This window comes from Spea bombifrons, chromosome 1, assembly GCF_027358695.1.
Source record: "Spea bombifrons isolate aSpeBom1 chromosome 1, aSpeBom1.2.pri, whole genome shotgun sequence".
Taxonomy (NCBI): domain Eukaryota; kingdom Metazoa; phylum Chordata; class Amphibia; order Anura; family Pelobatidae; genus Spea; species Spea bombifrons.
Window position 1 is genome coordinate 105,386,109 of NC_071087.1, and position 27,366 is coordinate 105,413,474.

Consider the following 27,366-nt stretch of genomic DNA (forward strand, 5'->3'; position numbering starts at 1 on the left):
GCATCCGAGATATTTAGGGTTCAAAGCCCTCTGTAGCCCTGGTTCTGTGACCTATCGGTCTTTATAGGAAAGAGTGATCGTCAAGAACTACCTATGTGGGTGAGATCTTTTATAAGGAGGGACTGTGCCACTTGCTGCTCAGAGACGTAGGAAGGGTCATAACAGCCGGTTCCTGTTCAGCGAAAATTCTTGGCATTTGAGGTCTTTCCAAAGTGTAATTGTTTTTTGTTTTGTCATTGGAATCGGCTCAGTACAATTTATAATGTCTAAAACCATGAAAAGTTCATTGGGTTTTAAATGATGCTGTGTATATATGAGTGGGGACTGTATATGTTCAAGAGAGATATACTGCAAATGCTAAAACATTCTCGTCCTTCAGTGTTTAAACGGGTTAAAGCCCTCAAATACCTGGATGCAATTCTACCATGTGTTTTGCCGTCTTTACACGTCTATTTTCTTCTCTTTCACAGATTGTGTACTGCTCTTTATCTGAGTTCCAGAAGGCTGTGTACCAGACAGTGCTAATGACTCAAGACGTTAACTTGGTTCTGCGGGGAGGTGAAAAATGTAGCTGTAGCAGCGGCCAGAGGCGAAGGAAATGTTGCTATAAAGTAAGAAAAAAAAAATCATGTTAATAACACTTTGAGTTCAACAAATGCACAGCAATGTAGCTTTTCGGAATCCAAGAGTTAAAGGGCCAGAAAAAAAATAAATACCTAATTGAAATGCAATTAGTGAGAACAGCCAACTTAACTACATGTGACCTATTTTTCCCCTGTTAAGTAGCGCTTAATGTGTTTTGGGGACTTGTTGGTTCTGATACTGGTTTCTAAGACAAAAATTGGTTCAGGAATGGAGAAATAATTATATAGCTCTCAGCTCAGCTCTGTTGACTTTAAGTAGCCCAAACAGAAATGCAATTGTGTTTACATGTCTTTATCAGGGTGGTGGTGGAGTCCTCGCGTCCCTATGCCATTAAATATAGATGGTTCATATAGATGGTCCAAGCAGTACACATATTACCAGTCTATGGTGGCAAATATCAAGTAGTGTTATTTACGTTGTAATTAACTTTCGCATTCATTTTTTATTTAAGAATAAACCTTTGATTATCTAAAGAACAGACTAATATATCTTCAGCCACTAATGTCTGTGTTCAAAAGCCACAGAGTCATTTTATTTAATGGTATCCTGTGACTAATGTGTTATTACACAAAGTGCTACAGTGTTTTAAACAACTTGAAACATTTCTCACAACTTGTGCTAATGGTAATAATGACATCAGATAATTGCATGTTTCCTTAGTTAAGGCCGAACGAGTTTAATATTTTGAAAGTGCCAACAATAACAGGTCCCGTATATCACAAAAGTCATCGCGGCAAGACAAATCATAGGGACAGACATTTTTAGCCGTCTTTCCAAAAACATTACTTTTAAATGTTTTCAGTAGACATGAGGCAGGTTTTATTTTTTTTCCCAGTCATTACAAAACAAACACACATAAACCTCAAGATCATTATTAACCTCATGTGTGTGAATAAGCCATTGAGCACTTTCAGACACAATTTTAGTGTAATGCCGTTGCAGAACATAATAAATGTAGCCATTCCACCATTATCTCTTTTTATAATTACAGTGGTCAACAATAATCACCTTTTGCCTCTATATCCACATACATGGATGGATCCCTTGTCCATGAGTGGTGATCTGGCTGTTGTACCTCTTCCCGAGTTTTGTTTAAAGGCTGTCTTGTACAGCGGGCAATTACTTTCAAGGGATCCATGTATAAAGTGGATATAGAGGCAAAAGGTGATCATTGTTAACTTTATTTGCATGCGCCTACCCAGAATCCCTTGTGTTTGTGGCATCACCATGAGATTTCTGTGGGAAAAACAAGCCATCTGGCTTGTCTGGTGTCTGTAGATGAGTGTTTAATAATGCTTCTACTACCCCTTAATTTTAAGTGGAAGGGTTTTCCATCACCATAACTTATGTAATGGTATAATTACAATGTAACCCATGGCTCTCCTGAATGTGTATTGTACATTATGTGTCAGGGTTCTTTTACGTCTGCATTAGGCTTGTGATTGATTCCAGATTTTGTTAGTAATGTATATTCTTATTTTCTCATTTGTGTCTTTTTTTGTATTTATTTATTTATTTATTTATTTTTTTTTAGGAGAACGAGCATGGTGAAAGTGTGAGGACAATGTATTTTAGTTATTTGGCAATCCTTCGAAAAGTTGCGAACCACGCAGCTCTCCTGCAAACAGATACTAGCAAGAAGCAGGTAGGCTTTATACATTTGGATTATTTTTATGGATTGTTTCCCTCAATCACATCAGTATTTATTTATTTAGAGCATGTTTTCTATTTTTCAAATAATTTTTTAATTTTTTTTAGCGATATATTGTTTATTTTTTAAATATATATTAAAAAAAAGGACATTCAAAAGAAGTCCCAAAACTCATGACATAAACTACCCCGTAGGCTTCATAATTTAACTTCCCATCGATGTAAAAGTATCTTGATTTTAGTCTGCAGTAAGAGTTGAGGAAACAATACTGAAGTATTGACTTTGGAACCTTTCCCATAACATGTGTTGATTGACCTATTTCAAATTATGGATCTGGAGTCGATGTCAAGGTCAATTAACCTATTCCCATGATAACAACATTATCAGCACTTGAGCACGGTTAGTGTGCACTGTTCTCTGTGTGCGAAAATCACTTCTCCATAGCATGAGAACTACTCCTCTGAGGCATGATCCTGAAAACACAAGGAATGTTTAGAGAGCATGTCCGTTGAGCAGTGTAAATGTGTGATATGCTGTGCTCGTAACCGAAAAGGTTACACAATAAATAGTTTAATAAATAAAGCAATTTTGCTTGGATAAATATGAAATCACATTGGCCGAAACATACACCCACCCAAGTGTCCTCTGTTTACCAGGGACAGACCTCATGGTTCCCAACGTTCTCTTTTCTCCTTGGGGTCCCTCAAGTGGCTCAGAATGTTTCATGGGTATGAGTAGGTCTCGGTGTTCTACAGTCATAAGTCACGTGGACCTGTATAGAAAGATTAGAAATTGTGTTTATAACTTAAATTAGGTAAATACAATGATTATTCTTTTAAATACCTTAGTCCGTTACATAGATGGCAAAGTCTTTGCGAAACAACTACAGTCTCTAACACAAAAGCATCCCTCAAATGTTAGTACCTAGTAGTTAGTACTTGTGTCTTTATTTCAGGAAGCGCATATTAAAAGAATTTGTGCTGAAGTGTTTTCCAAGTTTCCAGAATTTATGCAGCAGAGCAAAGATGCTGCGTTTGAGACCATCTCTGATCCAAAGTACAGTGGGAAAATGAAGGTATGGCTGTGCAACCGTGTGAAATCTTTTTATTGCAGAATCATGGCACTCATTTGTAGTTAGAAACAAGACTCCAAAATACCTATGGGCCTGACTCCAGATTCCCAGAAGACTGTTCTTTAAGACTAATCAGTTAACGTTTCTGTATATTCTTAGTTAAGATGTTAATGTTTGATAAGCCTAGTGTATGATATGTGTGTCCTATGTTTGAATAAACTCAATCAAGACTTTCTCATCATAATGTCACTACGGCCACCTTTCTCCAGCCCCTTGCGTTCTGTCTCGCCATGCTCTGGACGACCCAGGGAACCAGCACATTAAACTGGCTTGGTGCGTCCAGTATCTTTGTTATTTAGAAATTGCTAGCATTCCTCAGTGCCAGTCTTGGAATTTGCACTTCGTATTTTTCCGTCACACCTGCTTCATCATTTTTTTTTATATTATAGTATTTAAATGGTATAGTACAACTGTGTTGATTAATGGTATAAATATTTAAAAGTGAATAAATAAAATGGTTTAAATATTTATTGCCCTCTGGGAGAGACCATCAGAGGTGGTGCAGAAAAATTCCATTTTTCCCCTCTGCTGCGTTGCGTCAGCAAAGTAAGTTCAAACTCACATTGCCAGATGTGGATATGCTTTCCTTAAAAATAACAGTGTCTGTATTATACACACAACCCCCCCCCCTTTACTTCTCCAGCAGTTAAACATCTTGGGAGGGCGGGCAGTTGGCATCTTCAAGGCTGACAAGAGTATGAGAAGTCAGCATCTACTCTAAACATCGCAAGGAGGGGAGAGCGGAGGCAAACATCTCATAGATTATTTTGAGAAGATTTGTTCCAAGAATCTATTGCTTAGATAGCAGCGTTCTGTGCTGAACCCAATTTGTAAACTTAATTTGCATATTAATACTGTGCATTATGAACCCGGGATATTCCACAATAAACTTTTTGTTTCATCACGTTTACCATTTAAACATTAAAGAAATTAGGAGATAATCAGGAAGAAGACATTTAAAGTACATTTTTAGGAATAATCCTATCCACCTGTGTTTCTCTAACTTTTTTTTTTTTTTAATTCCCACATATCATATATCATATAAAGTATACCCATTATATGATAATTGTATATAGCCACATCTCATTGGAACAAAGCTGTTTAAAATCCCCTTGTGTAGCTTTGGTAGGTAAGAATTGAACAGCAATGGTGTAGATCAGCTAGAAAGCAATATCTGCTGAGTATTGTCCTGCGTTTTTGTTGACATGAACCATGAGCCAAAAAGCCAGGCCAGATAAACCATTAGCTGTTATTATTTCTGATGTGCTTTATTGGAACGTAAATCGTAAATTCAGTGCTCCTTATGGCAAAGGGCCGTTTATTTACAGACTCTGTAAACTTAGTAATATTTTTAAATATTGAACATACTGGTCTCAGACATTAAGACTTATTAGAGAATGCGTTAGCCTTTGTTGTTCTGCTAGCGAGGTTGTCAGTATTAAATAACTTTTTCCAGAACGTTTTGAATACTTTGGTTCATTGATGTCCTACGGTTCATTTCTAGGTCCTTCAGCAGCTTCTAAATCACTCCAGACAAAACAAGGATAAGGTTCTTCTTTTCTCCTTTTCGACAAAGGTGAGCTCCATGTGATGTCCGCCATGCTTGACTGAGCCGTACGTCCTGCTTGATAAAGGGGAAGATTGCCTTAACAGCTGTCGAGCACATTTCCTTCCTTACATGCAATATGTGAACTGGCATTAAAGCACATAATGAGCATGGAGAAATTGTGCAGCAGGGGGAGGTGAGGACTCCACACCTGGATCTTGTTCCTGATGCTGGAACAAGTGGGGTTAACCCTGCAAAATTTGTTAATGGATATAAAACACCCCCCCACACACACACTTTTAGGGACTTTTAAAAGGGCTAAATTGTGTATATTGTATCAGAGATTCTAGGAGATATAAAAATATTAACATACGTAGACTGCATTTTTATATACAGTTGTCAGAGAGATTCTGGGTTCTTTTTTCTTGCTACTTCCACCCGCCATTGTATGGACCGCTAATCTAGCCACATCTGACATTTGCTATGTTTCTACAGCAAACAACTGTACTGCACCTATTTCACAGATATTTTTCTCAACAGTTACTCGATGTTTTGGAGAGATATTGCATGGCTTCAGGGCTTGATTATCGAAGACTTGATGGAAGCACCAAGGCGGAAGATAGACTAAAAATAGTAAAAGAATTCAACAGTACCCAAGATGTGAACATTTGTTTGGTTTCTACAATGTAAGCAAAAAAATATCTTTTCCCACCTTTCAACAAAAAAGGAAGAAAGTGATTAAGCACGAAGCATGTCTTCAACATGTAGTTTCCCATTATGTTTAAAGGGAAGGGTCCATTAAAAAAATATTTTGATGATAGTACAGTATGCCATTTGTGTATCAGAACAACATTTAAGGTAATTTGTCTTGACCACCACTATTACTAAAAGGGATGTGAAACAATAGTCTCCCCACTGCTGTTACTAAAGGGGATGCTGGGCAATGAAAACCGAACAAGCACTTCGCTATGTTTCTTGGTTGGTGACCGTTAAAGCTCTACATACTCCTTCCCCATTAAAACTGTGCATTCTGCGTTGGTGGCAAAAACCATCTAGGTTCTACCTGATCTGCTGGGGTAGTGTGAATCACTATTGAGGAATATGAATATAGGCGTTGAAGGTGATGCTCTTTGTTGGGCCGACACACAAAAATATCTAGAGTAGCATGAACTCTTCATTAGAAAATTGCCCATCTAGTCCACCCTTATAGGAATACTTTAGAGTTATTTATTATTGAGGATAAATGTATGAACATCCAAATCTTTGAATTCCTTTACTGTAGAGTTTTCTCACTTTACCCCTTTGACTATGTTCAAAATATGCCCTCTACTTCTTGTACTCACTTTTTTAATTAAAAGAGCTACCTTTGTGTATTTAATCCTTTCATATACTATAATATAGAAAATATACGGTATTTAATATAGGTAAAACATATTTAATATAGGTTTCAGTGCCGTTTCACAAGGTTTGTAAATATTTCCTGGTACAGTTTGTTGGTGCTTTTTATGTCTTTCTAAAGTCGTTGTCTCCCCAACTGGACACCATGTTCTAAACGAGGTTGTACCAAAGAAGAGGCGTAAGTAAATTAAAAGACATCCAAGGTCTCAAAAGCGTATGTTTCTCTGCAAGTTTTTCTATATTGTCCCATTTACTTTAGTAGTAGACTACAGCACGAAACACATGATCCAAATACTAATAATTTATAAATAAAGTACCAATCCTTTATTCAATTGAAATCCGCCACGTGCCATTTCTCAGGATACAGTTGAAAAAAGAAACCAATAACAAAATAAGTATGTCTATTGTACAAATGGCAAGACATCCCACATTAATTTCTACTTTTCATTTTTCAGGGCGGGAGGACTTGGGCTGAATTTTGTTGGTGCCAATGTAGTTGTGGTCTTCGATCCAACATGGAATCCAGCCAATGACCTTCAGGCTATTGATAGGTAAATGTCTTTATACAACGCATGGGAAAGTGCCTTGTACAAGGGCGCAAACTAGATGATATGTGTTCTTAATATGAATATCCACTTCTTTAAGTATACTTTATATTGTATTTCATTGTATATGTATGTGTGCAGACACACAGCTTGTTACACCATTTATTCTCTCCTGTTTAGCCTATTATTTCCTTAGTTTTAAAACATACCAACCTTGAGCACCCGGAACCCAAGACTTGAGGGGCTGCCGCAATGCTCGTCATTGATAATACAGGGTCTTCATTCCTGGTGCTACATCTGGACGAGTCATGCACTGTTAGTCAGACATTTGCCGCAGACTATGAACACATTTATGGTCATCACTGCTTGGAATTCTCTTTGGCCACACATTTTTACCACCATATTTGCTATCCAGAACACTGGGCAGGCATATACATTTTAAATGACGTAATCTAAATGAGAATGCTAATTTCTATTTAAAAAAAATCTAGTTTGATATTAAGGAGACGGTTGTGTGTTTTTCATTTGCCTTACTTTTATCTGTGCATGTGCATAGATACATAGAATCTGATGGCAGATATGAACCATGCAACACATCTTATATATACATATAAATACATTTTCAAACATGTCTAAAAATATTTTAATGATTGAAAATGATTCTAACTCCATTTGTTACTCTGTATATTTGCCATTATTTCTCATTATCGCTGAATATATATATATATATATATACACACACACATATTTATTGTATTTATTATTCAGAGCCTACCGAATTGGACAATGCAGGGATGTGAAAGTGTTCCGGCTTATATCATTAGGCACAGTGGAGGAGATGATATACTTAAGGCAGGTTTACAAACAGGTAGGCTTGTTCTTCGGCTTTGTTTATGTTTAATCGTGTTGTGGTGATCTGGACCACACATTTTAGACAAGTTCATCTCATCTGTACAGTCACTTTGATACAAAGCTTTTTTTTTGGTATTCTCCCTGTACCTTTTTTGTAGAACAATTTTATTCCCTTCTTTATGGACATTCTCCGACACAGACCATACATACACTGTTATGTGATGGTTTCTCTTACTGTTATATTAATAGAGGGATATGACAGAGTTTGGGGAAGAAAAGAGATACCCAGGGTTTTTTTTTCCCAGCTAAGATGACTTTTAGTTGACATTTTGTTGTTTCGCGTTAATATATTTTTCTTTAATTGCTTACTTTGAGAGAGATTTGCCGCACGCAAGATTACTGCATGTCAGGCATAATGGCAAGTACATTTATGACACAATTGTCTGAATAACAGGTTCTACGTCCATCCGTCTCTGGAATCAGCTGCGTTCTCTTCTGCAAGAAGCACATTAGTTATCACTAAGTCACATTTGAATTTCCTAGAAAATATCTAGGGGGTGACTGTCTCACAAACCAACACGTTTACGTGATCAAAGGAAAAGAAAAACACGAACAAAGCAAATGGGCACGTGTGGTGGAAAAACAAAAGCGTTTGTTTAAAATGTTTCTCTGTTTTTCCTCAGATCCTTGCTATGAAATGTAAATACAGGGCATGGGCCACATGTCGGTATTCTAAACCAAGTCTCAGCACACTTTCTAAATAGTTATGTGAATTCTGAATTATCATGCTATACATTTTAACCCTTTTAGAGGCAGGGTACTATATACTATTTATGTTGATGTTGCTAATAACAAGATTTTCTGATTAAAGGTGCTGCTTCACTTAGATAATGCATTCATTTTAACTTTCTAGTTTGTTAGACAAATAAACCTTGGCAGATCTGTTATTTTAGTATTTCCTCTATAATGTTTATCACATTACAACAACTTTTTTCTCCATCTCTATTTCCAACAACCTATAAGTGCATGATCACATGATCAGAAACTGATTTGTGGTAAGAGTCTCCAGAGTAGGTGGAACAGCACCTTTAATGCTAGTGCCTTTCTGAAAATGCATTTATAGTTGTGCATTTTAAGTGTTATATCCACCACTTTACATGGTGTACATTCAAATTGCGAAGAAATACCCTAGCAGCACGTGATTAGGGAGGTTACCAAGTCTTGCCTTTACCTGTTTTGTAGGTAGAAGCGATAACGCATATTTTTAGCGATTTTAATCAGCTTTCAGGCCTGAAGTGTAATATATCTGTCATAATACCTATTAAAACTCATCAGAATGAATGGAGTTTGTTCAACTGGATAGAAATCTAGGGAGACTCCAGCCATCAGATGCACTTTAATGCATATGATAACTGAGTGTCACCGTTAAATTAACATGTTTCCCCTGCGGGACTCAGCAGAATCCCCCCAAGTATTTGCCCTCTTTTCTTGACCCCAACTGCTCCTTGGCTTTCAGGAAACACAATCAACTGAACGCATCCCCCTGCCTGCTACCGCGCATGCATGCTATACTCACCGCGAGCCAGCTTCAGCTGCCTAATGAATTCAGCTCTTTACTGCTAGTCACTGGCAGCCTCAAGTAGCCCCCACTGGCACTAGATCACAATGCTCTACAGCTCTTGAGCTACAGTGTCTCCCAAAGATGAGTGTTTTTTTCCAGGAAATCAATATATTTGCAGTACTTATAAAGCACTTTAATTTGTAATATTTGTTGGTGTGCCTGCATTAGGGTCCTGTTAAGTATGGAAACTGAAATCCAAATAGTGTTCCATGGTCATTTCTTGTACAATCTAGCACTAGGTTAAACATCTCCTATCAGGCTAGTTAAAAAGGACAGCCAGAATATTTATATTTAATAAAATCAACCATGTTGCTGCATGTTCCCCAGTGTTGGCCATGTTCTACCTGCTATAATATCTCAGACCTTACTTGGTCCTTGTTCTTGTCTTATTTTCTGGATCCCCTTATGTCTGTCCAATTCCTGTTCAATCCCACACTGTTTGATTCGCTACACCTAATCCCCACCTATTTTCTATTTCTTTTTTTTTAATTGTATTTTTATTGTCATTGAGACATTTTCTAACAATGTAACATACCAGGGAGACAGAACCTCCATAGTTGTGCCATCAAGATCAAGTAGAATTGACATATCCATATCCATATATCTGTTTATATAAAAGAAAAAGGGGACAAAATTAAACACAAACAGAAATAGAGGTACCAGTATTGCACAAATGTAACTGTATAACCTCCCCTTACATATAGGAGCTATAAAAGAAAAAAAGCCCCAGTGAGAAACAACTTGGTAGTAATGTTCAACATAAAATTTACAACATGAATTAAATCTTTCAACTAGTACACAAACTCAATGATCTATACAGATCCAAAAAGGGAAAACCATCAGGACAGCAAAATATCAATGCTGCCTCCTATTCTTGCTGCTCGCCGACAGCCAAAGGACCAACGAACACATGCAACAAATTCAGTACCTGGTTATTAGTATCTACTGTATTCATGACTAAATGTGCGGCGTATTCTTACAAGTGTTTGTTTTTACACTCACACACTGGTATATTGTCAAGTAACAGAACATTGCTTCAGAAGTGTAAGGCTGTTTGTTGAAACAAAGGCTGTTTGTTGGAAATTGACATGCATTTTGTGCAATTTCAGCAACTTCACTGCGTCGTGGTAGGAAGTGAGAATGCCAAGCGTTATTTTGAAGCTGTGCAAGGATCAAAGGAACATAAGGGAGAACTATTTGGTGTCCATAACCTGTTCAAATTAAGAACCCATGGGACCTGTTTAACGAGAGATATTTTAGAGGTAAGACCGGTCTTTCATTCACACACGTACTTTTTTAACACAGGTTCCAGTATGGTAGGGACCATTTAAAATCTATCACACAATGACATGTCTTTTTTTCCCATGAATTATTAGCATTTGGCATGGTTTGGGAAGGTGTTGTCCCATTTACCGTATTTGCTCGATTACAAGACAAGTATTTTTCCCCATAGAGGTCTGACTATAAGACAACGATCCAGATCCCCCGCAGCGCTGCAGGGGACCTGGATCCTCCTTTCTGGCAGCCGGTGAATGTTTGCGCGATGCGCACAGACAACCCCCGCTACTGTCGGCACTTCTGCCAGGGCTTCTATGATGGAGCGCGGGGTGACATTACCTTCCGATGCTCCACCATAGAAGCCCCTGTGGAAGTGCCGGCAGCAGCGGGGGTTGTCTGTGCGCATTGCGCAAACATTCACCAGAATGGAGGATCCCCGCAGAGCTGCAGGAGACCTGGATCCTCCTCTCTGGCAGTCGGTGAATGTCTGCGCTATGCGCGCAGAAAACCCCCCGCTGCTGGCACTTCCGCCAGCACTTCTATGATGGAGCACCGGCTTGACGTGACTTTCTGGTGCTCAGTCATAGAAGCCCCAGTGGAAGTCCTGCGTAGCAGCAGAGGTTGTCTGCGCGCAACGTGCAGACGTCCACCGGCTGCCCCGACTTGAAATCAGGGAGTCTGGAGCACGGGGGACAAGTCTAGGGATGCATCTGTAAGTTGGGGGGGCATATTTGGGGGGCAGAGTGGCATATAGGGTTATAAGGCATATCTGGGCTGCAGAGTGGCATATAGGGGGTATAAGGCATTTCTGGTGGGCAGAGTGGTATATACGGGGCAAAGTGGCATATCGGGGGTATAAGGCATATCTAATAAAACTTTTTTCCTATAGGGTAGTCTTATATTCAGGCTATTTCTTTTTTTTTCTTAATATTCAAATTTTGGGGGGTCGTATTATAATCAGGGTCGTAATCGAGCAAATACGGTGTATTGTTGAATTCACAATGTTTGCAAATAATTGCAGAATTCATACTGATGGTTGCCCTGACTTTCCCTTGAAATAGTTGTGAAATGTAGCTTTTTTTCTGTATCTGTGGCAACAAACCACAGATAGTGTGGTGCCATAGTAGCATAGTAGTAAAATCCCTATTTGAATAAGTTTGTTTTTTATGTGTTAAAATCTTTAGAGGATAGAATAAAATAACAAATCAGTGGAAAGGCACCTGTGCCATAATTAATACTAAATTATTCTAAAAATGAAATTAGATTTTCTATTCATTTTAAATTGTAAGTATAATGTATGTTTCTTTTGCCAAGTGTAAGGTAGTGTTCTATATTTCTGTGGTCCAGCCGAAAGTTTTGGATTTTTTATGTAATTTGATTTATGCAGGTAATATTCATTTTTAGTAAAGGTATATCACCCCCTTGTACACAGACTATAAATAATCAATTTAATTACAGAAATAACTTAAATGGCACAAAGGTCATCAAAACTAGCATGTGTTTTTCTGACTATTTTAGTCTCAATGGATATTGATATCCATAAAAAGTTGATGATCATAAAACGTATGCTTATGGCTGTGTTTTCTTCTCTTGTAGCGAGAAGGTAAAGTTGAAGCTGGGATCATGAGTGCCGCCATGTATCTAAGTCAAGGAAAGAGCGAAACACCAACGGTAAGCGTTCCTTTCCTTTTCTTTAGGGATTTGAAAAAATCTGATTTAAATCAATAATTTCTTTTTAGTTTGGTTGCCATGAAATACACACAATCTATTAGTCATAGAAACAGCCTGTAGAATTTTCATTAGTAACAATTTGTTTTTGGAAAATCCACAAATATGTAAAAGATTTTCTTTGTCTATAGTTATCGTGCAAAAAAAACTGTATCATAGTGGAATGTGTATTTTTGTTTAGTTTTTTGGGTGGTAGCCAGATAAAGAATAAATCTTTATAATTCATGTTGACATTAAACAACAACAACTGTTATGAACCAGTAACAAAGGTCCCAGTCTGTTAGTTTGGAAGTCCAACGGCGTCTTCGCAACCCATGAAGAGTACAGAGATGCTTTTTGTGAAATATTACCTAGGAAGCGTGGAATATTTTCTGGCATTAATTGGTGACACGTGTGAGAAGTAAATTGTTATTTAATTAACTTGCCATAGTCATAACAGCTCTTTTTTTTCCTGTATTTCCTGCTGTGGATCATTACGATGTGTCTCCACCACAACCTAAATATATATTTTATGTGGTTTGCTAGAAATAAAAACAGATGATTTGATGATTGCAATAAGACTGAAAATGAATATTGTGCCATTTGTGCAGATGCGTGACTGGAACTGCCTAGTTTTGATATATGACCATGGTATTACTGTCTTGCACTAGTAAATCATTCAAATAGTCCTCTAATGTGATTTCACATTTAGAGACATTGCAAAGAAAGTCAAACAACGTGCGTGGTTTTGTTTTCTCAAACTATTTCATTTTATTCATGATATACTCTTGGCTTACCTGATGTCTCCTTTAACACTCCCACCACCATGCTTGACCGTAGGCTTGTCTTTCTACTCCTCACCTGGTTGCTGCCACACACGCTTAACACCGTCTGAACCAAATAACTTTATCTTGGTCTCATCGGACCAAAGGACATGGCTCCAGTAATCCATGTCCTTAGTCTGCTTGTCTTCAGCAAACTGTTTGCTGGCTTTCTTGTGCATCATCTTTAGAAGAGGCTTCCTTCTGGGCTGACCCCCCACCCCCTGAACCTCATACGTCTATTTTCCAAAGACAATCTCTGGATATAATGCTGAGCATGTGCACTCAACTTCTTTGGTCGACCATGACGAGGCCTGTTCTGAGTGGAACCTGTCCTGTGAAACCGTTGTATGGTCTTGCCCACCGTGCTGCAGCTCAGTTTCAGGGTCTTGGCAATCTTCTTACAGCCTAGGCCATCTTTATGTACAGTAACAATTCATTTTTTTTAGATCCTCGGAGAGTTCTTTGCCATGAGGTGCCATGTTGAACTTCCAGTGACCAGTATGGGAGAGTGTGAGAGTGATAACACCAAATTTAACACACCTGCTCCCCGTTCCCACCTGAGACCTTATAACACAGTCACATGACACCGGGGAGGGGGAAATGGCTAATTGGGCCCAATTTGGACATTTCCATTTAGGGGTGTACTCACTTTTGTTGCCAAGGTGTTGAGTTATTTTGAGGGCACAGCAAATTTACACTGTTATACAGGCTGTACACTCACTACTTTACATTGTATATAATAAAATATTTACAAAAATGTGAGGGGTGTACTCACTTTGGTGAGATACCGTATGTATATATATATATATATATATATATATATATATATATATATATATATAATTTCTTTACATAACGTGTAAGCTTTATAGAAGGTGTAATAAATTGGAGCAGCCTTCCAGGGGTGAAGAATGCGTTCCATCCCCCAGCACTAAAGGTTTCAGTCCGTGGCACTCTGCTGCTTGTGAAACGACGTCAGTGATGTAATTCCTCTATGGGAGTTAGGAGCCATAATAAACGTTCACAGTATGCTGCAGGTTATTGCTTAGCCATCCCTCATAGTTTGTTGGTTTTTTGTCTTGTGTTCGGGAAAAGAAAATTCATGTTGAACTGGCTCCATGACCTCGTGTATAAGACATGTGCTTTACATATAAGGTGCTCTTTGATGCATTTTTGAAATAGTTGCTGAAATCATCAGTGTGTGCCCAGATATAATACAATTGGCTCAGCGGTTTTGTCCTGCTCCTAGCTTACTGAAGTTGTGGCCCACCCTCACTGTATGTTTTTATTACAAATAACTTAATTATGTAGTGTTTGGACTAGAAAATTGTTTAATATGAAAGTCACATAACATGAAAAGTTGGAAGCCTGTGTGTAGAATAAATTATGCCTTGTCATAAATCACACACATTGCCAGAGATCCTGATTGAATGAAAAGCTCTTTATTCCCAAAAGCCAGAATTTGCATTTAGTACAGTTAATGATCGTAACGTGACTATGATTGCCAAAATACATTTTTATGCTATGATATGATTCGTACATCAAATCAAGTCTTTTGTTCCAAGAGATTTAAGAAAGGTGTACGCGATTTTACAGTTTGACAGAGACATTTACAGTGGATTTTGACAACCTGCTAACCCTTTTAATGTCTTTCAGTAACAATAATAATAAATACAATTTTACATACTGGTAGATACATGGATTTTGAAATAAGAACCATTCCTATATGCCTGTTTTTCCTGATGTAAAGACTCACACCTTAAAACAACAAAACAGTGAATATGGTGAAATATTCTGCCGAACGCATCTCTTGCATGGAGTATGGGTGGAAGGGGCAAATGCATATGGGAGGATTCCGTGGAATCCCTTTGCATTTGAAAATGGGGACACCATAAGAATTTGTATGTATGGTAGTAGAGCTGGTTGTATATAAATGACAAGGTAACATTGCTTCAGTAATATTAATATTTATTGATTAATATAGAGCCATCACATATTGCCGTACAATAGGTAAACAAGACATAACTAAGACTTACTGAGAGAAAAATGAGGAGGGTCCTCCTCAATTACATGGAGTTAAGGTATATTATATTACACGAGTGCCATTCTTTGCCATAGACCAGCCACACTAGTCACATTTTAGACATATGTACAGTACAAAAGCTAGAGAATGCGTAGGAAAGTTGAGCTATAGGTAGGTGGGAGAAAGGGAGTTTGGATATTTATTGATAGGAAGTGGGTCTTGAGGGACTTGAAGGACAGAAGGCAAGAGTCTGGTAATCTGTGAAAGGGCCTTACAAAAGATGGATGCAGCCCTTGAGAAATCTTGTGAGTATGAGAGGTAGGAATCAGAGCAGAGGACAGACAAAGATCATCGAATGAACAGAGTGACAAGCTAGGTGTGTGTATATGGAGAAGGAGTGAGGATATGTAAGTATGGTAACCTCTTTGAAGAGCATAAAGAAGTCAGGATTTTGAAGTGTACAGGCAACCAGATAAGAGATTGACAGAGGGTAGAGGCGTTAATGGAGCGATAAGAAAGGAGCATTCATGATAAAGTTGAAGGAGACAAGACAGTAATGATGGAGACCAGCTAAGACTTACAATGGTGAAGATGGGAGATAAGACCATAAACAAGAACCTTAACTGCATCTTGCTTTAGGAAGTACCAGCCAGCTCCAGTACTGGTTCACACAAGATCTCTAACAAGACTTGCACCTGCAGAAAGTTCTCCCATTGAGTTTGGTGTGAATGTTCACTTGCTTGTGATTGGCTGCTTTATGAAGCCCAAACTGGCTTGAATCGGGAAGCATGGGGGGGTATCCCACTTTACTTTTTCATTACAGGTAAAGAATGTGTATTAAAGTACAAAGTAAAATTTAATTACAGGGCAATGTTAATGAATTAAATTAATATGGTTTTAATTGCATAATACTGCAACCACTGTTTTCAAATACACATTTTTAGCTGTTGGTGTATGAAAGGGTGTTTTTCTCGTGATGTTTGGCAAGCGGTAGACCTGTGTTTCAGTGATTTACTATGCTGTTTAATTAAATGTGATCTATATTAGGATTATTTTTTTCATTGACAGGATACTGACAGCGAGGAGAATATAACACATGTGAAACATGGCCAACAACTCCAGAATGAAATGTTTGACTTCAGCAGTGATAGTGACGAAGAAGTAAAAGGAAGATCAAAGTTGAAATCCTTGAAAAGTCCTGATATTGCTGACAGTCGTAGACAGCTCATATTACAACAGTTTGGGTTTTCCAGAATGCTCGAGAAAGTTCCCCGAGCCCGAAGCATGAACCCTGACCTTTCAGGAAGTAGTATCAACAATGCACACAATGACTGCAATGTTAACAAGAAGAATGCATTGGTCCTTCAGGAAAACAGTAAAAGCCCCGTGTATAGAAGACAGTCAAAAAGAGTGACTACCCCAGAATGGAACATTTCTTCGGATTCTGAAGATGACACATACACAATAAGAAAAAATAAACATCAAACTTCAAAAGAGGCTAATGATGCCCAGGAGACTGAGAGCAGCTCATGTGAGAGTGATGATGTCATCCGGTCCTCCCAGACACCAGAAGCAGAGAAGTTAGGTCTAAAATTAAGGCACATGGCAGAATTTGATAAACCTGGTACTAGTAAACATCAAGTTACAGATAGTAGTTGTGACAATATTAGTGATGAGTCTGATGACATTAAAATACCCAATAAAAAAACCACGCCTGTACGACTGAGGCAGTCCAAGCAGATTAGGACCCGAAAAGATCATTCTTTTCGAAATTCAAGTGGTCCAGACAAAGATTCCCAAACAATAGATTCATTTTCATCCTCTGATGATGATCACCTGCACAACAAGAAGATTCGTCTTAATACCGGAGACCAAAGAGCTGGAAACTTCAAGGGCCAGAAACAAGTTCATGCAAAGTTACAAAGATTTACACACAGAAGTAGTGTGAAGCCACAGAAAATGGACGAGGATGCTGACATTAATAAAAAGATTGTCAAAAAAAAGGTTGATTCTGTGGACAGAGTGCTAGGTAATTGCTTTGAAGAAAATTATTTATTATTTTGGAAAAACTAAACTAACATTTGATTGGTTCAATTATCAGCCATCCAGTGGCTTTCCAGTGAATATAATTTACTTATTTTTATTTGTTCCCAAGGTTGGCATCCATCTTGTAAAAGATTAAGTACATGCTCTAGCAGGTTAACCATTCCCACTAAAAGTTGTTCTCATAATTCTCATATAATAATCATTTTGGTGAGATTTGTGAAGACCATAGTCTGCAGCAGCTGAAGCGCCGATGGACCTTCTTAAATGATTGGCAATTCCTTGACATACTTAGACTATGTAGTATACTGTACATATATTTTAGTACACTTAGTGTTTAACCTCTTAATGACAAAGCCCGTACATGTACGGGCTCAAAATGCATTGTTTTCAATGGGTTTTGGGACCGCCCATTGTCCTTAAGGGGTTAAGTTTATGGTTGTTGATGAACACAGTTCGTTCAAATGCCTCTCCTACATGGCAAATAGCTGTGGGGTGGGGAAAGGAGCAAATATATATGGAATCCGGAATCCCTCTATGCATTTGCAAGGGTACACCACATTAAAAAAGGGCATATTTTACATAGGAAAACACTTTTTCGTTTTGTATAATATCATGTTCTTATTTTTTTTAATTCAGATGGAGTTGAGGGTGTTGCTTATATCCATTCCAACCAAAATGTTGTTGGCTCGAGCAAAGCAGAGAATCACATGAGTCGAAGGGCCGTAAGAGATGTCTTTGAGTTAAACCAGTTTTCCCAGCTCCCTGCTAATATTACGCCACCAGTCAACAAGGTAGGAATAAATACTTTGCATATTTGAATTTCAATTATTTTCTTGCTGCTTGCCACGCGCATCAAATCAGAACTGTTGTTTCCCAGAATGTTGACCTTATGCTTGCACAAATAAATGATATTTAGTAATTGTGTGTAAAATAACCAATTTATATGTTTTGAAAAATTGTATCTACAATATATGTCAAAAGCTGTAGACACCTGGTCATCACACCTATATGACATTTCATTCCATGGGCATTAATATGAAGTTGGCCCCTCTTAGTGGCTATAACATCATCCACTCTTCAGGGAAGGCTTTCCACAAGATTTTGGACTGTGGGAATCTGTGCCTTTTCAGAAAAAAGCATTTGTGAGATCAGGCACAGGTGTTGGTGCTCTGTGGCCACTCTGCATGGCTCTTTCTGTTAATGCCTACTGGAGCCTCACAATCTACTTTTTTTTGTTATTTTGTCCTAATAGCCAGTTTGAATATATATATATATATATAATAAAACGAGAGGGTAGAAATTGTCCATGGACAGCACACCCTGAAATATAAAGCTGCTCCTAATAACATGAAGTTACTGCCTACTGTGGTTGGCGGAACAAAAAAGGAAATAAAACGTATGTTCAGCATAATGTCCTACCAACCACCAGCTCGCATTCATCAATACACAGGTATATACAATTTATATGTTCTCTGTAATTATATAATAATGTCATCTGTGTTAAGAAAGGCTCTAGTGATTTTTCAGTTGATGTATTTGTAAAACTTCCACTCCATATTTTACTTAATAAATATACAGTGTGTGTCTGTCTATCTATATATATATATATATATATATATATATATTTATTTATTTATTTTTTATTATTTTTTTCCCCCGGATGTTCCTTTTAAATGGGGTAAGTTTTGAAAGTGTTGCATGCAGCTGTGTGCTGTAATCTTCCAGTGCATACCAACTAGCATCCAGATTAATTAACAAAGCAGAAGTCGAATTTCGCTGCAGTTTGAATTCAGCCTTTAGAACACGCTAAGCATGTTAAGAACTGAAAGATCCTTGATACATGTCTGAAAGTGTAATGTTTCAGGATCACTTGGCCTGGACCTGAGACTTTTTGTTTTTCCTAGTATAGAAATGGTCAAAAAAAGACTTGCTGGGGAAAAAGTTTCCGCTGAATAATTGGTTACGAGCCAGAGTCGAAGGATTTTGGAAAAACTGATATTATCCCGTGTTATAATTACCTTTTCGCTATATGAAAGTCTGTTGTTCAGTGTTAGCACTATACCTACAGATTATATGCAGCTTTTTTTTTTTTTTTTACTTCTTCTAATCAGCCGCATGATTTTCGTTTAAGTTTACGTAAAGTTAGCTGAAAAGAACTGTACAAAGGCGGCCATTCAATTCAGGATTAATCGCCATGGTAACCAAAATGTGGTGACTGAGGAAGGGGGCTACACTACTCTCTGCTTCCTACCAGCTGTCATACGCAAGCCAAACTATAGAGGGTATCAGCACCGAGAAACCATATCTATATTTTGTATAAATTGGTATAAGTATCAGACTATAAAAGAAGAGCTTAATCTCTGAAACTGGATGACAGACGTTTGGCTCTCTCGCTGGTGTTAAACAGAGGCATAACAGGATGCTTTGTGGTAGAACCTGGATTAATGATAAAACCCATCTTTATGTTATTGCAGCGTGGTGTAGAAGAGAGACTCGAGCCCGCTGTCAACATTGTGCACGTAGCGCATGACAAAGTACACTAAACACCGGAGTGCAACACACAGGACATTTAGATCCCATTTATCCAATTTTCCTAAAACTAAAAAAAAGAAAAAAAGAAACGTTTATTACAATATTATTGGTAGCCAGTAATTTATAAAGAACTTTTGTTTGTTTAACTTCTGGGCAGTCGAAAGAGATTTTCATTTTTACCCACGTTTGTGTAAAAAACAAAAAAAACATACGTGTAAGACTGGATTTACAGTTGCTGGATCAAAGTTCTGTGTTTTAAGCCAACTAAACACCTTTAATTTTTTTTTTATATACCGTATTGGCTCGGATATAGGCCGCCCCTGTATATAGGCCGCACCCTAAAAGTTTGGTGCTTTTTTAAAGAAAAAGTTTTTTTCTTTAAAAAAGCACCAAAAAACATGCTGCCACTCTGTCCTCCCCCTCCGAGATATGCCGCCACTCTGTCCTCCCCCTCCGAGATATGCTGCCACTCTGTCCTCCCCCTCCCCGAGATATGCTGCCACTCTGTCCTCCCCCTCCCCGAGATATGCTGCCACTCTGTCCTCCCCCCCTCGAGATACGCTGCCACTCTGTCCTCCCCGCGATATGCTGCCAATCTGTCCTCCCCCTCCCCCCCCGACTTACCAGAGCAGACTCCCGTGTGTCTTACGGGGCCGGAGGGGGACATCTATGCACATCGTGTATACAACTCCCGGTGCCGGCACTCAGCGGAAGTGCCGGCACCGGAAGTTGTATACGCGTATTGCGTAGATGTCTTCCGCCGGCCCTGCAAGACACCCGGGAGTCTGCCCTGGTAAGTCGGGGGGGGGTTAGAATGCATCGTGCGCACGTTCACCGGCAACGGCGCATCGCCGCTGCCGGTGAACGTCCGTGCGATGCGCTTAGACAACCTCCCGTGCCGGTACTCCCCCCGTGGAAAGTGCCGGGAGGGGAGGCTGTCTGAGCGTATCAGACAGTAGGATGCAGGTCCCCTGCACCGCTGCGGGGGATCTGTATCCTAACCCCGCTGCCTGCCCGGCGCTGTCGGGCGCTAGACCCCGAATATAGGCCGCACCCTCACTTTAAAGACTTAAAGTGGGGGAAAAAAGTGCGGCCTACATTCGGGCCAATACAGTATATGCAATTTTGTCATAAATCGCAAAAGCCCTTAAGCTAACTATTTTGGACTAAAAAGAAAATTAAAAGAACCACAAATGCAAGCAGTGGACCCAGAAAGGTGTAACATTTTAAGAGTAGTGTAACACTCCACAATGATTTCAATGTTCTTGCTGATTACATCATTCTGTTGGTTACTATAATTACCTCAGAACTTCCTGGGGCTCCGCCTCTCCTGGAGGTGTGGCAGCCATCAGTGGGCAGGAGTGGGCGTGAATAAACATTTGTCAGAGACTCTTGGATAAACCTGGCAAATTCCCAGGCATGTTGCTATGGTGATAAAACAATGCACCAGATTACCCTTTTTATATGTAATCTGGTTAGTCGCTAAGAGAGACCAACCTATGAGCAAGAGTAGCAAGCAGTTCAAAAAATTATTCATTCTGCCTTAGATCTGTGACTGTTTTACATGCTTTTAACATCCAATTCCAGTTTCCTAACTTGGATTAAAGTCCTCTTTTAAATTAGTAGTTACGAATACACTCTCTCTCATTCTTTGGTATCCTTTCCATCACAAGTACATGGGAAAGATTTCATGTAGACGTGTAGAAGGCATTTTGGATTTTGCCAGTAATGCTTACAGAATAATTCTGCACTTGGATGGCAAAAAAAAAAAATGATATTCAACAAATTGTTAACATCAGCTCATGACTCATGTTTATTTTACTTTCAAAGGTTAAAACAAGATTGGGAGAGAATGTGCTTCCACATTGGGTGTCCCAAGGGTTATATGAGGAATTCTTGACTCATTTGTATTTGAATTGTATTGAATTTCCTTATTAGTATCATTTGTGTTAGACCCGCCACCATCATCGTAACTTACATCAACTTTGCACTTACAGAGTAAGTTATTGAGTCATCGAGCTCTGAAGGAGCAGCACTTTCCAGAGTTCTTACATTATATTATATAGCTGGTTTGCCATTCACACAGCAGTCTGACGATGTTATGGTGGCCTTCATGTTTTTTAATCTGTGACTCTCTCTCCTCCTTGCTCCAGAATGAAACACTGAACTTCTGAAATGAGCAGTAAGATTAGGTGGACTTTTTAGGAGTCTGGTAGTTCTGTGCATGGAATTTCAGAGGTCTAGGAAATAATATATGATGGGGAAGCTTAAGAAGACAAATGGAACAGGGAGATAAACTAACACAAGATGGTAGATAGTTTGATCCAGCCAACGCTTTGTAGAAGATGTGTAAAGTTGCGTGTGTTTTTACTGTGATATGGCAGTTGTATACTACAATGTATATTATCTTGCATGTCAAGTACGTTTTTGACATGAGAGATGCAAGAACAGATATATATATATATATATATCTTACCAAACAAGCATGTAGTAACTCCCAGATAATGGGTTAAAAAGGAGTAGACAAGAAAGTAGCAGGATCTTGTAGCTTGTAACCATAGCTGTGGGTATAGGTAATTGTACTCTTTTGCATAGCGAGTTAGGGATAACAATTGGTCGTGAAAGGCCAGGTAAAATAAACTTGAACGTCAGGCGTATTACTAAGTGTATTAGTAAGATGTGTTTATAATTTGATGTTTAAACTTGGTAGATATTGTTGTGAACATTTATTTGTGTGTTCCCTTAAGCTGCGGTCATGTTGGGTTTATATTGGCAAGTTTAGCAGGCTGCTAATTCCTTCCTCAGCAGAGCCCACCCAGCAAGGGTTGAAGTGTGATATAGCCCCAATAAAAAGTTTGCATGATGTATTGAATGACATGTTAAACAAACAATGAATGTGGATATTAATACTTTTAGGTGTGTCAGCATTTGTTCAATATTGTCTATTGGATTGTTTTTTAAAAAAAAAAAAAATTTGTCATTAAACTATTTAATGTGAAATAATGGTTTGATCCAAGTAAAACATTCCGAGTTACAAAACTTGAGCATCGAATCCTTGGTTCTGCTCACTTTTGCTATAGAATGTAAAATGCCTAACCAGGGATCACGTGGTCATTCTAGTGTTACTTGGTGAAAAATGTAATAACCGAGGTTGGGAACGATCCCTACTTTGATTTGGATGATGCCATAAGTGGAAATGGGCAAGGCCCCTCAAGGCTGCTGCAACAAAAACAACAAGGGCGTTTAAAGAGGCTGTTAGGTGGTGTCGTTCTTACAACGTGAATGTATGCATAGTTAACCCCTTAAGGACAACATTTTATTTTTTTTACATTTAAGCATATTTTTAGCACTTTTACTCTCTTTGGTCAATCATGATTTCCCTTTCATATGATCCACCTGAATTATAGTAACAGTAATGCTTGCTCTAGCTGGCAGAGGGACAACTGGTCAAGAGATGACATTTGCTAAGAAATGGAGCAAATTACAATCCATGCTGTCTGTGGTCACGATGGACCACTGTTTTGAAGACCTCATGAAAAAGTAATTTCTCTCAAAGTGGTTTAATAGAAAATAACCACAATAAAATCCTAAATAACTTCTGGCCTATTATGGTATAAAACATCACAAATGGCCCTAGGCACATTATGTGACCACCCGGAGCACCTACTCACAGATATCGACCTGCAAATCGGTTTCCCGTTGTGTGCATGGTGTGCTTTCCTCTGTTCCATAATAATAGTGCTGTAATGATAAGATTCTCAGTTATCACATTAAACATGCGTGCATCCATATTTAGTGTTGGCACTCATACTGTTTCATTTATATGCTCCATGATAATGGATATTTATGAAAATGCCAGTCTAAAATGGTTGCACAACTGGCTACTAAATTTTCCCCTGGGGCTTCTACGGAAAAGCAGGAAATAAAGTAATGTGTTCACATACTTCTAGATTTTCCTTCAGGAGACATCGTGGTAAAGATGTTTAAATCTCTTCATCATACAGCAGATTGTTAAACAGATTGCATCAGGAAGATGAAGATATTGAAAGCATCTCTTTTCACTGTGAACAAATCAGACATTTAAATGAACTCTCTTTTCAGTGCGACTTTGTGGTAGGTCTTGTAACGGATTGGCACAGATCCCAGAATGCTGCTTTAAGACAATTCAAGGATAATTCATGGTTGTCTTAAGCTTACTCTAGAATTAAATCTTACAAAATTGTGTTTACTGTAACATTTTGTACCTCCAGGCAAAGTCCTTGACCGGTTAATTTGAAAAGGACAAGGGTTTCTTAACATGTTATTACAAATGCAATTAAAACATTTTTGTGTTCTTTTGAGTTGAAAATGCCATCTGTGTTGATTTATTTACAATTTGTGTTTTCACAGTAATTTCATGTTCTTTTCTTCTTTCTTTTTTTTTCTTTTGGTCTTTGCAGAGACAAGTAGGTTTAATAACTTTCTAAGTTTATCGGATTTGGACGTTATCCCAGTATATATGTTTTCATTTTTTATATATATATATTTGAACAGATGTGTAAACAAAAGTATTGTGGCCACGTGCATTCATTGTTCCTCAAAAATTAGTGAAGATAGAGGTTCTCAGAAATAATAAAAAAAAACCTTGCATGACTAGGCTGGTATGCTAGTTATTACAACACAATTCTTTGTTGAAAACTTTAGTTCTTTTCCATAAATAATTGCTTAAAGTCTTATATTATTTGATACACGTGTTCTTCTTTTTTTTACTGTTAAGTTGGTGTAAACTTATAGTCTTATAAGGACTTTGAGATAGCTGATTTTGTTTTCTTCTTCTAAGAAGTCTTACCAGATTGATGTCATTTCGGTTGATGCCGAAAAAATGGTGAGATCAAGTGAATTTGTCAAGAACACTTGTCCTAAATTTTAAACAGTTCTGTATCTGGGAAGCTGTGGAAAATGTTTTGAGTTCCAAAGTACCATGTCTCCTGTGACTCGGTGTCATGTTTATATTACCCCTAGTGAGAAACAATGTGCTTGCATTGTTGCCCTTGAGGCTTCCCATGTATATTGTTTAGAATACCCCAATAGAACACCGGCCTCAATGTATTTGTAAAATTAGGAATGGCGGGCCAAGTTAATGATTCCCAGCTTTGTAAATAAGCTTTTCAATCACACTTGAAATATTCCGTGGTTCATCCTCCTGCACTGAATACAATTTGTTGTTAAACGATTAAATGTTAGGTTGTCATATATTACAACCTACGTGTATTGTACATTTAGATCTGTTTCCATTATCCATCCTATACTGAAAATATCTTATACTAGGCAATGTCAGATCTTGTTTTACTATCTGTTTATTTGAAAAAGCTTGGCATGGCATCTTGTGGCAGGTATTGTGAATTTTAGTTCTTTGCAGGGATTGCTAAACTTAGTTTTATTTTCTCTTGTGATAATTATTTTGTGTAGCAATCTTTCTTCGCTTTAAGTTATGTTACACTGGAACTGATGGCTGTCTTATTTTGTATTTTATGTTTTTTTTAATGCAAATGCATAGAGGAATTCCCTAGAATACACCCTTGGTGACAGGAACCTTCTTTCCTAATATATACCTATATCTATTGTACCTTATCAATTCTCTACTATACTTTTTATATGACTGTAAAGCCCCATGTACTTAAATATATACATACAGATTTATATTAATATTCAGAAGAAATTATAATTTCATTTATTTTTTGTCATTAAGCAAATAGTTATAACCACGTCAGACACAATAAGTTGTGTTAAAAAAAATGTTAATGTTGGTAATTAACACCCTGTAAAATATTTCTTTTTTTGTACTTTAACAAAAGTTGACATAAAATATGAGATGTTGATTGATAATTTCCTTCTGTCATGTGTGTCCAAAATGTAAAACACAGTGTATAGTAATATGAAACCCCAAGATCATGTTAGCGAATGGTTTTCTCATTAAGACCATGCTCAACCAAGATGTCTGTTGGCTTGTTCTAAGGTGACATTAAAGTTATTTTAACACGCTCATGTTAATTCAGTACAATCATTAAAGTATGATATATTCAACTTATAACATATTGACACATTTTTTTCATTTTTTATTTAATGCCAAGCAGTTAGACCAAGTTGGGATGACTAGAAATGTATGGATTGGTACAGTAGATGGTGCAATTTTTATGTCTAGTTTTGCTTGAATACATTGTGTTGTGGCAGCAAGCTTAAGCGGGTATGTTTTGTTAGTCTTTAATTAAAATGTTAAAACCGATAAAACCGGACATAATATATAAGAAGTTATTTTTCTGCCACAACGGTTATATATATATATATATATATATATATATATATATATCTATATATATACTTAAATGACTCTATATTTATAGAATATAGCAGAGGCCCCCAAATGCATTTTCCTCTTTCCTTGCTCCCCACTCCTACACTTGAAGGACAAGCGTTTGGCCACAGACATCTCACCTACTAGCTTATACAAGAGTTCCAGGGGAGCTTTTTACTGTGGTTGGCTACTTTTCCCATCCATATTTGATATCAGAAAGTTAATAGAAAATATTGCCAAGTTTTGCAATGTTCTATTGAATGGTGTTTTTTTTTTGTTTGTTTGTTTAAAATTTCTGTTTTGGAAGATGATTACTATAACAGTTTGTACAATAAAAAAAAAAACTCATTTTACTCCTTAAATTAAATGCTCAACCAGTGAAGAAAATCAACCGATCCATTGCTCAGCCAATATAATTATTATGAGACAAGGTTACTGAAGTTCCCATCTGAGTAATCCATAGGTTCTAAGAATTATGCATCAAAGCCTCCTATATGATAGATTTTAAGGTTCTTCTTGGAAGCTATAACATTGTCATTTAGTGACTTAATTTTTTATAACAAATTAGCTATCCAAGCTTGGTTTAAAGTCCACAGTTTTATGGACTATACCCATTCCTGTTCTACACTTGAAAAGTAATATGTTAAACCATATTGATTCATTTACAATCGGGGCGAAAGAGTCTACTGTTTTAGTCATTGGCTTTGCTATGCATTATCAAAGAATAAGGAATCTTCATTCTAACGTTCTTGATTAGATTGACCAAACATTTTATTAGCTGATTGTTTTCTTGTTTTAGAAATGTGAACACAGCGCAAAAGAAGGATTATTACTACAAACAAAAGCGGAAGCTTCAAAAAGTGATAACGTATTGCGGTATCCTGTTGTTCACAAACAAAGGAAAGTATGCAGGACGGGTGAAGCCACTTTTCTAATTGGAGAGACTCCCAAAGCAGTCCGAAGGTATGCTTGATTTTACTTTCAATAAGAACATAGCACAAACACATGCCTCAAGGTACTTGTGTATTTCAGAACCCTCCAATATGCATTTGTTGTACGTCTTTATGGGTATTTTCAAATATGTTAATAGCAAAGATTTAATAGCTTACTATGCAATGATTTCACAATAATGTGGTTCAATCACCAGATTAAAATGTTGTTAAATAGAGGATACATAAGTTGAATGTAGATATTTTAATAATAAATTCAATCTTATCAGTTATGAAACTCAACAG

General features: G+C 37.7%; 1 protein-coding gene across 2 annotated transcripts in view; it reads left to right on the forward strand.

Moving 5' to 3' along the window:
• ERCC6L2 (ERCC excision repair 6 like 2) overlaps positions 1-27,366 on the forward strand; it is a 47,793-nt gene that overhangs the window by 15,608 nt on the left and 4,819 nt on the right. The window contains exons 6-17 of one of the 2 annotated variants that reach the window (XM_053467511.1): positions 471-611; positions 2,180-2,290; positions 3,252-3,371; positions 4,933-5,004; positions 5,515-5,660; positions 6,828-6,923; positions 7,686-7,785; positions 10,500-10,652; positions 12,265-12,339; positions 16,291-17,251; positions 17,905-18,059; positions 26,931-27,104. In XM_053467511.1, the coding sequence (XP_053323486.1) occupies positions 471-611; positions 2,180-2,290; positions 3,252-3,371; positions 4,933-5,004; positions 5,515-5,660; positions 6,828-6,923; positions 7,686-7,785; positions 10,500-10,652; positions 12,265-12,339; positions 16,291-17,251; positions 17,905-18,059; positions 26,931-27,104 (2,304 nt within the window). Of the gene's footprint in view, positions 1-405; positions 612-2,179; positions 2,291-3,251; positions 3,372-4,932; positions 5,005-5,514; positions 5,661-6,827; positions 6,924-7,685; positions 7,786-10,499; positions 10,653-12,264; positions 12,340-16,290; positions 17,252-17,904; positions 18,060-26,930; positions 27,105-27,366 lie in introns of those variants that run through there. The other variant, XM_053467500.1, reaches the window with a different exon arrangement.